We start from the raw sequence: 16,885 nt of genomic DNA, 5'->3' as shown, positions 1-16,885 counted from the left end.
ATTACATTATATTACATTATATCACATTACATTATATTACATTATATTATATTACATTATATTATATTACATTATATTATATTACATTATATTACATTACATTATATCACATTATATTATATCACATTATATTATATTACATTATATTATATTACATTATATTATATTACATTATATTATATTACATTATATTATATTACATCCATACTAAAGAAAGAGAAAGGAGACATCAGAAGGCTAAAAAAGAATGAATAATAAAAACCTGTGACTGACCAGAGTCCCGACACAGCTGGCTGTGATTGATAATTAGTTAAAAACATTTCACATGGAACCAATCCAAGATGCACCTGTTGGTAAACAACCCCCAGACCACACCCCAAGCAATCAGATAATTATTGTTTACATTTCTTTTCTGAGGCTTCTCAGGTGAAAAATCCTGCTAAATGGATTTTTCAGAAAATATCACGGTGACAATGGAGGGAATTCTCTTTCCCAGAGCTCACGGGGATGCTGCAGCTCCAAGGCTGCTGCTGCTGGTAAAGCCCAAGAAATAAACAGGATCCCGTTCTCCTGAAGCCATTTATCTCTGCTGGGAATTGAAAACATGGTTGGAAACAAATGGAGAAAATAAAAGCAGGTCAGAAAAAACCAGCAAAATTAATTCAGCTGTGCTGACTCGGGAAATGCTGCTGCCATCCCAATCTCAATTCTGTGCCAGCCCGCCCCACAGAAACACTGGAACTGCAGCAAATCACCCCGGGGGTGACAAGGCAGAATCCCTGAAACTCAGAATCCCTGCAAGAGAGAGAATAAGGAAAGGAAAAAGGAAAGAAAGAACAAGGAAAGGAAAAGAACAGCAAATCTATCCAGAATAACCTGAATACGCCACCAAGTCAAACCAAAGCATCCTAAAAAAACCCCAAAAACCCCGAAATCTTGGTAATACTCCTAAACCTCATTTGGAAAATAAATGAAAGCAAGCAGCCCTGTATGAGCAGGCACTGCAGAGCATCTGGAGTCCAACCCAGCATTATTTGTGCAGAGATTGATTATTGATTCTTGATTTCCCTTCGGAATATTTCTGTGGAGCTGCTGGAGTTTGGCTCGTGGCCACTGATCCACTTTTCTTGCTGCCAGCAGAAGGAAGTTTTAACTCCTTGCAGCAAATCTCCCCCTCAGAAAGCATCATTTTATTTGGGTGTGGAACTGCAATTCAGGAAATCAAACCCTGGGAATTATTTTCAATTAAATAATTATTTTATTATTTTCACCTGGGAAAAAAAAAAAAAGACTCTTCCAGAAAGGAAGCATAAAGATCTCCCAAAATAAAACTATTAAAAGAAATCCTCTTGAGCAATATTTTTGCATCGTTCTGACACAGCAATACTCAAAGCAGCAGCTCTCTCATCATTATTGACCTGCACTGGTGCAACCAAGTCACTGCCAGACTCAAAATAATCCAAATTTTCTCCAGTTTTTACCAGGCTCCAGCATTTCAGCTGACCTAGTTCCTTACAGCAATGGGAAGAGAGAATTTGGGAATTCCTTTTATAAATTCTACACATTTCTATTTTATAAATTCTGTAAAATAGATTATAAATTTCCACACAAAGCAGATTTGGGGGAAGCCCCCAGGAGCCCAGCTGTGCCCTGGGTTAATGTTTATATTTGTTAAACCTGGCCCTGGCAGATCTCTGGGGTGATATTTATGGTTTTGACTTAATTCTTACATATTTCACCTTATAGACTCATGCCACAGTGTAATTTTTCTTAGCTAATTAAGTTATGACACACAAAGCTACAGTACTGCATTCTAATTTCTTTGTTTACCTTTGTAGTTATTTCATTTTTTTATATATATTTTAAACTCTAAAACTCTAAACTTTCTTTTACTTGGTTTCTACTTTTAACTAGAAATACACTATAGAAACTATACACACAATATAAATACACTATAGAAAATAAATATACTACAGAAATTATACATATACTAGAAATACACTATAGAAAATAAATACAATATAGAAACTATACATGCACTAGAAATACACTACAGAAAATAAATACACTATAGAAACTAGAAATACGCTATAGAAATTATACACACTATAAATATACTATAGAAAATAAATATACTACAGAAACTATACATACCCTAGAAATACACTATAGAAATCATACATATACTATAAATACACTATAAAAAATAAATGCACTAAATTAAATATACCTACACTAGAAATACACTGTAGAAAATAAATATCCTATGGAAACTATATATACACTAGAAACACACTATAGAAATTATACATACACAAGAAATACACTATAGAAACTATACATACACTAGAAATACACTATAGAAATTATACATACACTAGAAATACACTATAGAAAAGAAATAGAAATAGAAAAAATAGAAACTATAAAAAGTAAATAAATAGAAACTAATAATATTAAAACAAATAGAAATTATACACACACTAGAAATACACTATAGAAACTATAAATATACCATAGAAACTATACATTCCCTATAAATACACTACAGAAAATATACACACACTAGAAATAGACTATAGAAACTATAAATATACTATAGAAACTATAAATCCACTATAAATCCACAATAGAAAATAAATATACTGTAGAAACTATAAATCCACTATAAATACACTATAGAAATTATACATATACTATTAATACATTATAGAAAATAAATATGAATAGAATAAATAGAAACTATAATAAATAAAAACTAATAGTGTTAAAATAAATAAATAGAAATTATACACACACTAGAAATACACTATAGAAATTATAAATCTACTATAGAAACTATGCATTCCCTATAAATACAATATAGAAAATAAATACACTACAGAAACGATACACACACTAGAAATACACTATAGAAACACTCTATGTTTTTACTTTAAACTATAAATCCACATTCTCATTCTAACACCGAAGTTTATCAGCCTTTTTCAAGGTTTCAGACCAAATAATGAGTTGAATTCTAAGCTTTAGCTCACAACCCCAAATTCTGGGAGTTCCTTACATTTCAGATTCCAGCATTTGCTCTGGGGCGCATTGTCCAGGGACGAACTCAGAGCCTCATTTGTTGTGTGGCTGAGTCCCAAGGGAAGAATTCCTGACTGAGGGGCTCAGTCCTGACCCCTGAGCCCCAAAAACCTTCCCTGCTTTTGGGAGCCAGAACCCCCCAGGACACCAGGACAAGGACACAGCCCCTCCACAGAGAGCTCTGTTCTCCTCGCTCCTCTTCAATAAGTGAGAAACCTATTGAAGTATGCCCAAATACCCCATATTTGAAGTATGGGTAAGGTGGTCAAGGGTTTGTAGTGCAGGGGTGGCGTTGTGCAGAGTAAAAGACGAGAGTGCAGAAGTTATAACAGAAACAGAGCTTAGAAGTTCCAACAGAAACATTCTGGGCAAGTAAGAAGCCATTGGACGAAAGTATCCGCAGTGCAGCAAATTTCAGTAAAAGTGACAGGTCAGAAAAGCAAAATAAACCCTGTGGCAGCTGCCTGTTGGTTTACAAAGTTCTATATTGTCTTGTAATGAAGAAACCTGTGACTACTCTTGAGCTGTGGCCAACTGCTAAAATCTCCCAGCCCCTGGGACTGATGTTTATCTGAGCAATAAATTATTTTTAGCTTGCAAACTGTCCCATCCCTTGATTTCTACAATGCCAGGGCAGCACAGTGCAGGCTGGGCTCTGTCCCAGCCGGATTTGATCATTCCTGAAGCCCCAAGCAGCGCAAGAACAACTGCAGCACCCCGAAAAGCACAGCGTGCCCTTTGGGGGCCCTGTGCCACAGCAAACCCTGCCAAGAGCTCCACGGCAGAGCTGAGCTCTGCACCCCAAACCCATGGTTAAACCTGGCCCAGCACCCCAAGGAATGCAGGGACAGCCGTGGGGGTTCAGTCTGGGAGGTGCCCAGGACGAGGTGAGGGATGAGAATCTGACTGCAAGGCTGATTTATTATTATATTATTATAGAATATATATTATATTCTATATAATATATTCATATTTATACTTATAATCACAATATATTATATATTTTAACATTATATATTACATTATCATATAATTATATATATTACTAACTATATACGTATATAATATATAAATATATGTATTAGAAATAAAATAAATAATGGCTAATTTTAAGGAAAACACAAATATCCCATATTGATATTATATATTTATATTATATAATTATATATTTATAGCATATATTTTTATATTTATAGCATATTTATATATTATATTATATTATATTATATTATATTATATTATATTATATTATATTATATTATATTATATTATATTATATTACATTATATTATATTACATTATATTATATTACATTATATTATATTACATTATATCGTATTATATCATAGTATATTATATCATAGTATATCATAATGTATTATATCATAGTATATCATAGTATATTATATCATAGTATATCATAATGTATTATATCATATAATAATATATCATATCATAATATATCATATATTTTATTATGATAAGAATGCTATACTAAAACCATACTAAAGAAAGAGAAAGGATACATCAGAAAGCTTAACAAGAATGATAATGAAAAACTCATGACTGACTCCTCCACAGCTGATGGTGATTGGTCATTAATTAAAAACAATTCACATGGACCCAATCAAACCTGTTGGAAAACAGTGTCCAAGCCACATTCCGGAGCAGCAATCAGAGAATGATTGTTTCCATTTTTCTCTGAGGTTTCGGAGCTCCCCAGGAGCAGAAATCCTGGCGCAGGGATTTTCAGGGAATGTGGCAGTGGCAGGGTGGAGCCCCCAGGGACAGCAGCCACCCGCAGAGCTGCTGCTGCTGGCACAGGGATGGACACGTATATTATATATATAATAAATATACATATAATATATATATATATATATACACATATATATAATATATATATAAAATATAATAATAGAATGGCTCATTTTACAGGAAACACAAATATCCCGTATTTAGGGACTGCCTCTGATCCCTTCTGGCACAAACCCAGCCACAAACCCCCCTCATTTTGGCTTTTTCCCCCATTTTCCCCCAGCTCCTCCCAGCATTCCCACCTTCCTGCTGCACACAGGGCACAGAAATAAGGGTTTTTTTTCATGCTTTGTTTGAAATTTAGGGCTGAATTTACTCCATAATCCTCAGCAAATCTGGGCTGCACACACAGCCAGCCACACAGGGAACAAATCCTCCTTCACCAAACACAAACAAACATTTTATTTCATCCAGGAGAATGTTTCCCCACGTGCTCCTGTGTAGTGAGATTAATTCTGCTTCCCAGATCTGTTTGCAGCGCTGAACTGCTCCTGCTCTGAAGTGAAATCGTGAGAGATGCCAGGAAGGGAGAAACAATCAAACCAAATAATCAAAAATGATCAAACCAAGCGACAGCAGCTCCACACTGGGGATTTGTGGGTGGCCCAGAAAAGGGGAAAAATACAAAAAAAAAAAAAAAAAAAAGCATGGGGAGAGGTCCTGAGAGGAGAAAATCAGGTGAAATGCAAGATAAAAAGGAGAAGAAAGGAGAAGATGAAAATTAATAGAAGGAGAGAAGGTGAAAAGGAGAAAGGTGAAAAGTAAGAAAAGGAGAGAGGGGAAAAGTAAGAGAAAAGGAGAGGGGGGGGAAGTAAAAAAGGAGAGAAAGGAAAAGTAATAGAAAAGGAGAAAAGGGGGGAAAGTAAAAAAGGAGAGAGAGGAAAAGTAAGAAAAGGAGAGAGGGGAAAAGTAATAGAAAAGGAAAGAGGTGAAAAGTAATAGAAAAGGAGAGGGGAAAATAATAGAAAAAGAGAGAGGGGGAAAAGTAATAAAGAAGGAGAGAATGGGGAAAGTAATAGAAAAGGAAAGAAGGGAAAAAAACAAAAGGAGAGAGGGGAAAAGTAATAAAAAAGGAGAAAGAGGAAAAGTAATAAAAAAGGAGAGGGGAAAAGTAATAAAAAAAGAGACAAGAGAAAAATAACAGAAAAGGAGAGAGGTGAAAAGTAATAGAAAATGAGAGAAGAAAAAAGTAATAGAAAAAGAGAGAGGGGAAAATAATAGAAAAGGAGAGAGAGGGAAAAGTAATAAAGAACGAGAGAAAGGAAAAGTAATAAAGAAGGAGAGAAAGGAAAAGTAATAGAAAAGGAGAGAAAGGAAAAGTAATAGAAAAGGAGAGGGGGAAAAGTAATAGAAAAGGAGAGAGGGAGGACAGAAATACAAAATAAAAGGAGATGATGGGCTAAAAGGCCATGGGAGAGAGAAGCAGGGGATGGATGTGACTGGAGGTGCATTAACCAAATCCCAGGTGATTTTTGGGAGGGTTTTTGGCAGACCCTCCCCAGTGAAGGAGGTGAGAGCCCCCCCAGCCCTGGGAGGAGCTGCAGCATCTCCCCCATCCATCCCCCTGCTCCAAATCCAGCAGGGATTGCAGCAGTGCAGGCAGGGAAAAAAGAAAAAAAAAAATAACAAAAAAAGAGATTACAGCTGCAGAAACAGGCAACTTCTGGCTAAAAATACTCCCTAACCCAGTTCCCCCAATTCAGAGAACTCTGCTGCTCAGCCTCTCCTAAACTGGGGAATAATCCACAGCCAGGATAATTCCTGTGTGGCTTTGAAATTCAACTTTCACCCCTCAGAACCAGAGGTTTGCAGCTCGGGAGCTGCCAAAAACAGAATTTGCTGACCGGAAAATGCTGATATAGAAAAATATCTCTGGAAATTCGGGGCTGTTTCGTGCTGCAAAAAAAGGTTTCGAAGGTCCTGGGGTGATTTAATGTGGGTTTGGTATCAAATCCTCCTGGTGCAGCAGAAATGTTCTCAGCAGCTTCAGAAGCAGCCCAGTGATCCAAGGTTCACCCCATTCCCTGAGCTTTCACACCATCCTGTCCATCATCACAACCAGGCAGGGAAAAGGGAATTCTCTCAGCACAGAGAGGGAAAATGAATCACTTTCAGCAAAGAATACTATGAAATATTTAAGGTTTTGTCTCTGGGTACTCATTTCTCATGGGGGAAAAAAAAAATTCCGCATTCCTGGTGTCATGGCTCTGTCTCACAGGTGGAAAATTGACATTTTCTGGAGCTCTCCTGTCACCAATTATTGATATTTTAACAGCCATCTGATGACAACCACAAGCATTTCCCATAAAAACAGAAAAAAAATTAAGTTTTAAGATTTTTTTTAAATCCAAAAACCAAGGAGGCCACAAATAAATATATAGAAATATATAGAAATATATAGAAATGGATAAACAAAACCAGGAATCCATCAGCAATCCCACTCCTTTAAGGCTGTGAGGGATCCCATTTTGGATATTCTGAGGTAATTTTTTGCTGTTGTTTGCTTTGTTTTGCCAGGATTATTTAAGCACGCAATGTTTCCACACTGCAGAGCCCAATAAAACTGAATTAAGGCGTTTTTTCAGTTCACACACAAGCACCATTATCCCACAGGGGAGCTGGAAAAACAAACAAACCCAGAGTGTCAAACCATCCCTGGGCAGCTCCAAATCTCTTTTCTGGCCTTTAAAAGGTTGTAGCAACACCAAATCAAGCAAAATTTATAAAGAAATAAAGAAAATAAAGAGAATATCTGGGAGGTAAGTATGGGTGACTTTAAAATGAAACATGTCAAGCTCGAAGAACCCAACAAAAACAAAATCCCTGGAGGTGTTAATAAAAATAAAACAAACCACAAGTAACCCCCCTGTTCAGGAGGGATCTTCTGAGGAAAAGGTTCACTCCAAATTCCAAATAAACTCCTGCATCCAGCTAAAGCAGCCAGAATTTAACCAGGAATGCCTCAGCACCCCAAGGAAGCTGAGGGGGAAATGGGATCCTGTGGGGTTTTGGGAATATCTGGGAATACCTGGAGACACCTCAGGCAGCACAGAAAAAGAAATTTTGGAAGAAAAAAAATCCCAAGGGAGGCATTTTGAGACAGCCAGGGGTGTCAGCAGCAGAGTTAAAACCCTCAAGAAAAATCAAAATTAGATCATCTTTATTCCCAAGCCTGTTTCCTCACAGAAACTCCTACAGAAAAGAGAAAAGCAGGTCAATATTAAAGCCTCACAAATGGCATTGCACCCCTGATTTTCTCTTTTTGAACAGCTTTTATTCTCCTGGCAGAGAGAATAAAATTCCCCTCCTTTTATTCTCAATCTAAAACCCTGAGCACACACAGAGCTTCCCTGGGGCAGGGAGCCTTGGGGAGAATCCTCTCCAGGGGAGCACACAAAGCACCACAAAATAACCCCAAAGAGCCCAAATCTCACTGCGCCAGGCTCAAAAGACACTTGGCAAAACAAATCCAAGCCCCAGGGGTCGATTTGGGCATCCCAAGGGAAGGAAAAGCACTGGGACTACCCAGGAATGATGCTCAGTGTTCAAACCTGATCCCCCCCAAAAAAAAGGAGGTACCAGAGGGGAAAAAAGACAACACAGGGTGGTTTAAAATTTTATTTTCCTGTGGTTTGACAATTCAGCTTGTTGGAATCCATCACCTGTATTCTAAGTTTTGAAGGTTTAAGTAAGAATCCATATTTTTGACGGGCTGGGTTTGGAGAAGGATGCCCTGAGGGGATTGGGAACAATAAAGATAAAAAAAGCCCTGAGGAAACACAAAAGGGGAATTGCCTGGGTGAGGAATTGTGCTTTTCATTTGAGGTAAATCACCCTTCCTGCAGCTCCATCCATAAACAGGAGCCACTTTCACACCTGAGTTCTCAGCACTACTTTAGGGAGCAGAAAAGCAAACACAGGAGCAGCTCCATCCATAACACTCACATTGATCCCAGCCCAGCCCTGACAGCCAGCCTGGAAAAGCAGGAATAAAAGCAGGAATAAAGGCAGGAATAAAGGCAGGAATAAAAGCAGGAAATATCCATTCCAGCAGGAGAACAGCTGAGGAGCCAAAGGAAAATCAAACAAAACACCCCCAAACCACGCTGACCCCACAGAAATGGCTCAAACCCAGCAAGAGTGGGCCAAGATAAAAGGATTTTGGTGTTTTGGGGAGTATCCCTGCCTTGGGAACAGCTCCCAAAATTGGGTCAGTTCCTGCAGAATCCCAGGAGCTGAACTCTGTCTGAGGTTCTGGGGTTACACACAGGCACAGTGTGTAAAAAGGAGAATATTTGGAGAAATCCTTATCAGCACAGATTTATTTCCATTGACACTATGGCACATTTGCTTCAGCACTTCATGGGAGTCTCCCTGCCACTAGAAATTAATATATTTCTTAATAAAATAATAATAAAATAAGAACCAAAACCAGAACCAAACCCCTCCTCAGTTACCTCCTCAGGCCCCTGATTGTAATCTTGCACACGAAATAAATGTGGAGCTCATGAATTGCTTTAAATATCAAATTTGGGAGCAGCTCCTTGAGCAGCCACACCATCCTCCAGGAAATGGGATTGGTTTTCTGCAGGGAATTAAAAAAGTGACCCAGAGCCAGTGGGACCATCCTGGGTTTGCTCTTTCCCAAAGGATTCTGGAGGAAAAAAAAAGGTGTTTGTATCCCAAAATTCCTTCTCAGCAAACCAAACCAACCCTTCTTCCCTTCAAACCAAACCCTGCCCTGTCCTTGTGGGAAGTGGGTTTGTAAAGGACCCCCAAAACCTGGCTGAGAGCTCTCACAGCCCTGGGCAAAAAGTTTGCACAAAAATAAAAATAAAATTAAGTTTGTGTGCAAACTCTGACACAAGGTGTGCTGGCTGAGGGAGGAATGGAATAGAGATGGGTGAGACAGAGATTGAACTGGAAACAAGTTTATAAAGATGGCATTGGAAAAAAACCCAGAGATTTTGGAGAATTAGAACTGTGAAAGATGCATTGCAGCATGACCAAGTGGGGTATAATAAGAATATTAATAAATAACAATGATAAATAATAATTATATATAATAATAAAAACTATAACAGTAAATCACAATCATAATGATGATGGTGATGTAATAATAATAAATAACAATAAATTCTAATAAATATTATGAAAATAATAATATTTATTATGGTGATGGTGATGATTTGGGAGTCACAAGTCAATATAATAATAATAATAATAATAATAATAATAATAATAATAATAATAATAATAATAGTAGTAGTAGTAGTAGTAATAGTTTGTGTTAGAAGTATTAGCAGCATTTTGTGGCACAAGCTAACAGCTGAAAAACATTTCTAAGGGATTGTAACCAGGAAATAGGTGGAGAATTAGAACTGTGAAAAATGCATTGCAGCAAGACCACGTGGAGAAATAATAATAATAATAATAATAATAATAATAATAATAATAATAATAATAATAATAATAATAATAATAATAATAGCCATTTATCTATTTTCCCAAGAATTTTTTTTTAAGGTCTGTTTTACCCACAGAGTGCCAAGTGTCAAACAGCACCCAGAGATCTCTGCACAGGAGGGGTTTTAGAACGTGCATGAACTCTGCTGACTTCACTGGCATACATGGAATAAAAGATAAAGCACAGGGGATGAAAATAAGCAAGAACCTCTCCACAAGACATTCCAAAAAAAAATTACATCAGAAAGCATTAAAAAAAAAAAAAAAAAAAAAAAAAGAAACAAAACCCCAACCCTGCTCAGACAGGAATATACACGGAATAAAAAATAAAGCACAGCCAAATATTTCAGGGATGAAAATAAGCGAGAACCTCTCCGCAAGACATTCCAAAAAGTACTTAGAGCAGAAAGCATTAAAAATAAATAAATAAATAAAACAAAACCACAACCCTGCTCAGACAGGAATATACATGGAATAAAAGATAAAGCACAGCCAAATATTTCAGGGATGAAAATAAGCGAGAACCTCTCCACAAGCAGAAAGCATTTGCAGCAGAAAGCATTAAAAAATATATATATATAAATAAATAAAACCAAACCACAACCCTGCTCAGACAGGAATATACACGGAATAAAAGACAAAGCACAGCCAAATGTTTCAGGGATGAAAATAAGCGAGAACCTCTCCGCAAGACATTCCAAAAAATACCTACAGCAGGAAGCATTAAAAAATATATGTATAAATAAATAAAACAAATCCACATCCCTGCTCGGACAGGAATCAGCCACCAGTTTTTGTTTCCCTTTCTGTCCCAGGCCATTCCCAGCTGGAAGCGCCCCCAGGGCCGATCCCGGCTCAGGAATCCCCCCTGCCCTGGCCCTGAGCAGGCCCGGCCGATGCTCTGTGTGCTCTGGGCCGCACCACTGCTTTGTTTATTTATTTATTTATTTATTTATTTATTTATTTATTTATTTATTTATTTATGGGCAATATTGCGTTCTGACAGCACAGAATTCCCCCCCCGGGAGAAAGCCCAGCCCAGGGGGATCCTGACCCCGATCCCGGAGCTCTCCTGGATCTCCCAGGGCTGGGACGGGCACGGAGGGCAGGGGAGGCTCAGCCTGAGGCGGGCCCTGCTGAGCTCAGCGCTCCCGCTAAACCCGGCTTCGCAAACCCGTCCCAGAGCCACGGGCGGCCGGCAGGGACAACGGGCAGCCTTTGATCCCTCCCTGGGAACAACAACACCCCCGAGCTGCTTCGGGGTGCTCTGCTTCCCACCAGGAGGGGTTGGCATGGAAAAGCCCCCTGGAGCAGCCCCGGGCCGGATGCTGCACAGCCAGAGGGGAAAAGGAGCTGGAAACATGAAAATGTCACCCCCATCACAACTACATTCTGATTTGTTTTACATCAGAGGAAAAGGAGCTGAAAACGTGAAAATGTCATCCCCTCCTGAAGCTGAAAACATGAAAACACCGAAAACACCCCCCCCCCCCTCCACAAGTAAATTGTTATTGATTTTACAACAGAGAAAAAGGAGGTGAAAACATGAAAACATCACCCCCATCACAACTAAATTCTTATTTATTTTACACTAGAGAAAAAGGAGGAGAAAACATAAAAACAGCACCCCCTCCAGAACTAAATCATTTGTTTTACACCAGAGAAAAAAGAGCAGAAAACATGAAAACACCGAAAACATCACCCCCGTCCACAACTAAATTCTTATTTATTTTACATCAGAGAAAAAGGAGGTGAAAACATGAAATCACCACCCCCTGCACAACTAAATTCTTATTTGTTTTACAATAGAGAAAAACGAGCTGAAAACATGAAATCACCACCCCCTGCACAACTAAATTCTTATTTATTTGACACCAGACCTGGCCGGAAGGACAAACCCCAGCCCCAAGCCGAGGCAGGGATTATCGCGGGGGTGCTGAGGTCTCTGCATCCCTCCCTGCCAGGTGCAGAGGGATTAACGCACCTGAGGAGGAGCAGGGCACAGCCAGAGCTGCGGGGCTCTGCCAGCCAGCAGAGCAGCACATTTTCAGGTCTGTCAGCCAAGAGAATCCATCAGAGTCACCTTGAGGCTGCAGAGGAGCACAGGGAGCTGAGCGCGCAGAGAAGCTCTGGGTTTATCCCCTTTATCCCCTTTTCCTGCCCGGCTCTCAGCGCACGCTCACCCCAAAGGGGTTTTGGGCTTTAAACGTGGTGGCAGGATGGAAATACAGAGGTTTTGTCTGCTTGGAGCAGAGGGGAATTGAAGGGAAAAGGTTTTCACCCTCCATGATTCATACGGAGATGGACAGGAGACACCAAATCAACCCAAACCAAACAAACCCAAACCCCAAAACTTGGTTTGGGTTGGTAAATCCCAAACCAAATCAACCCCAAAACTTGGGGTCAAATCCCTAACCCAATCAACCCAAATCAACCCAAACCCCAAAACTCAGGGTGAAATCCCTAACCAAATCAACCCAAACCAAATCAACTCAAACCCCAAAACCTGGGGTCAAATCCCAAACCCCAAAACTTGGGGTCAAATCCCTAACCCAATCAACCCAAACCAAATCAACGCAAACCCCAAAACTCGGGGTCAAATCCCAACCAAATCAACCCAAATCAAATTAAATCAACCCAAACCTCAAAACTCGGGGTGAAATCCCAAACCAAATCAACCCAAACCAAATCAACCCAAACCCCAAAACTTGGGGTCAAATCCCTAACCCAATCAACCCAAACTCAAAACTTGGGGTCACATCCCTAACCCAATCAACCCAAACCAAATCAACCCAAACCCCAAAACTCAGGGTCAAGTCCCTAACCCAATCAACCCAAACCCCAAAACTTGGGGTCAAATCCTAAACCAAATCAACCCAAACCAAATCAACCCAAACCCAAAACTTGGGGTCACATCCCAAACCAAATCAACCCAAACCCCAAAACTTGGGGTCAAATCCCTAACCCAATCAACCCAAACTCAAAACTTGGGGTCACATCCCTAACCCAATCAACCCAAACCAAATCAACCCAAACCCCAAAACTTGGGGTCAAATCCCTAACCCAATCAACCCAAACCCCAAAACTTGAGGTCAAATCCTTAAAAAAATCAACCCAAACCCCAAAACTCGGGGTCAAATCTCAAACCAAACAAACCCAAACCCCAAAACCAGGGGTCCAATCCCAATCTCAGAGATTTCTGCAGCTGGGAAGGACTCGGGGCACTCCCTGGGGCAGCCCTGCCCACACAGCCCCAGCCCAGCCCAAGCAAACTCGGCCCAAGTGGTTCAACTCTCCCTCCCTGCTGCTCCTCCCCGGAACCACCAAGGCATCATCTGTAATTTTATTTTTGCCCAAGGCCCCAGGGAAGTGAAACAGGAGATGACAGTGGGAAATTCAGGGAGAAAGGCTCTTCCCTGTGTTTACTGGGAAGGAATAAATGTGTTCAGACTTACTAGTGTAAGGGAAAAAAAAAAAAAATAGATGTTTCCCCTAAATCAGTTACATTTTATTTTTTTTCTTACACAATGACATAATTCCTCTGAGGGGAAGTTGGTCGTTTTGTTTGGTTTTTAAAATTTTAACAGAACCCTTCTCTTTGCAATCCACGGATCAAAAATGAAAGCTGCATTGCAGTGTTTGCAAATGCTATAGTAAAACAAAAAAAAAATTTAAAAAAAAGAAAAAATGTGGTTGATCCTGGTTAATTTTTGAAGCTTTTGAAGACTGAAATTTTGCTTTTCCTGGGAGGAATTCTGCTCTGCTCTGCCTTTCCACAGATCAGGATTCCTTGCCCCTGCCAGGCATTATTTGCTGGAGCAAAGCAGCCGCTCCAAACCAAGGAAATGATAAAAATAATAATAATAAAAAAATCCAGCAGCACTTCCCAGTCCTGCTGCAGTGGGATCCACTGGGATCGAGTTACAGCAGAGCCCAGGGCTGCAAATAAAGAGGACAAAGAATCAGGGGAGGTTTCTGTGCTCACCTCCAGCCCAGCAGAGCACAGCTGATGGCTCCTCCTCGCAAACACAGCCTGGGTTTGAGCACACACTGCATTAGCTGAGCTGATTAAAATCCCAAATAATTACAGTTTTTGCCTTAGGAAGGGAAAGGCAAACTCCAAGCTGCTGACTAGATTTGTTCAAGATAGCAAATCACCCCCTCAACCTGAATATCCATGTAAAATACACATCTACATCAATAAATACATGCACTTTCCTTGTCTCTCTTCCATATTTTTTAACTTCCATGGTAGGAAATTACCAGTTGTTGTTATTTTATTCCTTTTTTCACCCTCACCAAAGGAATTATCTCCTTCTTGCAAGCCACAAAACCCTTTTCCAAAGCATCACAGTCACTGTTTTCCCAGCCAGCAGACACTTTATAGACAAAGACACATTATGAGTGAGGAAAGAGAATTCCAAACTCCAATTCTCTTCAGCACACAGCCCTGTAAAGGATTTACAGGAGCTGCATTTTAATCTGCTTTTAATATGTCTGAGGGTTTATTTATTTAGGGGGAGGGGAACTTGCTGACATTTGTTTCTCAAGCACCACAATGGCACAGACACATTTTCCCTCCCAATATCTGCTGGCCAAAGGCAGCCCCGTGCTGCTGCTGCTGCCCAGGATTGATCACCAATTTGATTATTCTATTGTTAACAGGCTGCTGGGGGTGCCACAGCTTTAACCTTCACAGAAACACAATTAATTTGGACAGGACAGAGGGCATTTCATATTTAAAAAAAATAACAACCACAAGCTGTTCATGCTCATAATTCACCTTTTTTTTTTTCCCCCCCCTCGAGGCTGTTCTGCAACTTTCACCAGCAAAGTTTCTGATGACCTCAAGGTTTTGGTAATGATTTTAACAAATTGGGAAGATTTTAACAAATTAGAAGGATTTTAACAAGTTGTGCTGACAATTCATTTTAGGGTCTCTTCATCACCACACGGCACGGAACATGTTATTGATGAGCAGTATATGAAATAGATGTCACAGATGACCAGCATATGAAATATTTATATATAATATCATATATTTATATTAAATAAAGCACCACAGACCAGGCTGGTTGGACACTAAACCAAAAATCTGCTAATGATTTTCAAAGAGACGCTGGGGGTTTCTGAGCGCTGCCCTCTGGGGGACCTGCTCTGGGAGAGGGAAAAGGGAAAGGGAAAAGGACAGGGAGAGGGAAAGGGAAAAGGACAGGGAGAGAGAAAGGGAAAAGGAAAGGGAGAGGGAAAAGGAGAGGGAAAGGGGAAAGGGGAAAAGGAGAGGGAGAGGGAAAGGAGAGGGAAAAGGAAAAGGGGGAAGGGAGAGGGGAAGCTGCGGGGCTGGGAAGGAGCCGCATCCCGGCCCTTTGTTCCCGTTAAACCCCGGAGCAGCCGAGCCCAGCAGAGCGCGGGGGGCGCGCAGGGCCGGCCCGGGGGGAGGCGATTTGGGTTCAATTTCACCCTTTTAAACGCGGACATCAAACCCCCAAACTCGGGCGGCATCCCGCAGCGCTGCTCAGCGCCGTGCCGGTGCCGGGGATCCCGGCTGGGCACGGCGATGCCGGGATGCGGAACCGGCCCCGGGATGCGGTGCGGGGCTCCCGGGCTGGCTCCGGTGCCGGCGCTGCCGCAGGGGCGCGGCGGAGCGCGGGCGGCCGCCCCAGCCGAGCATGCCCAGTCCCCGGCATGACATCAGCGCCGAGCCCGCGGCTCCCCCGCGCCCCCCGGCTCCCCCGGGACCCCCCGCACCCCCGGGCACCCCCGCGCCGCTCGCCCGGTGCGGCGGGGCCAGCCCGGCCGGGGGGGCGCGGGCAGCGCCGCCGCCACCATCCCGCCCCACGGCTGCGGGAACAATGGAGGGGACGGGGGGCAGCGGGGGGAATGCTCGCCCCCAGAGCAGGGATGCTCGCCCCGACAAGAGGGATGCTCGCTTCGAGAGCAGGGATGCTCGCCCCGACAAGAGGGATGCTCGCCCCGAGAGGAGGAATCCTCGCCCCCAGAGCAGGGATGCTCGCCCCGCCCGCTGCGGGCTGCGGCAGACTCACCCCGATGACCACGGTCTCGTCGCCCTTGAATTTGGGGATGAATTTGTCGCCGCGCAGGATCTCGGCCTCGTTGAGGGGCCGGAAGCGGCACATCACCTTGATGCTGCACTCGGCGGGGTCCGCCATGGCGGCGGCGGGCCCGGCGCTGCCGAGCGGGGCAGGTGCGGCAGCGGCGGCGCTGGGGCCGCCGGGCGGGCGGGGCCGGGGCCCGGGCAGCCGCTCACAGCTCGGGACACGCCCCGCTCACGGCCCCTCACAGCCCGCGACACGCCCCGCACCGGGCACGGCCGCCCGCGGCTGCGCGGGACCGCCCGCCTCCCCCGCACAGCGCCGGGGACACCCGAGCAAACACCGGTGCTGCCGCTTGGGCTGCCGAGGACACCTTGAACTGCACCTTCAACTGCCCCAGGGACACCTTCCACTGCACCTTCCACCACCCAGGGACACCTTGAACTGCCCAGGGACACCTAACA

The 16,885-nt window shown here is 42.2% G+C and overlaps 1 protein-coding gene across 1 annotated transcript in view; it reads right to left on the bottom strand.

Moving 5' to 3' along the window:
- Nucleotides 1–16,617, bottom strand: part of KIF5C (kinesin family member 5C) — a 73,095-nt gene extending 56,478 nt beyond the window's left edge. Inside the window, exon 1 of the mRNA XM_058809537.1 lies at nt 16,413–16,617. Within this exon, the coding sequence (XP_058665520.1) occupies nt 16,413–16,538 (126 nt within the window). The 5' untranslated portion in view covers nt 16,539–16,617. The remainder of the gene's footprint in view (nt 1–16,412) is intronic.
- Between the last annotated feature and the right edge of the window lie 268 nt (nt 16,618–16,885).

Source organism: Ammospiza caudacuta, chromosome 8 (genome assembly GCF_027887145.1).
Source record: "Ammospiza caudacuta isolate bAmmCau1 chromosome 8, bAmmCau1.pri, whole genome shotgun sequence".
In the NCBI taxonomy this organism is placed as follows: domain Eukaryota; kingdom Metazoa; phylum Chordata; class Aves; order Passeriformes; family Passerellidae; genus Ammospiza; species Ammospiza caudacuta.
Note: the sequence above shows the minus strand (reverse complement) of the source record. Positions and strands in the feature narration are given on the sequence as shown.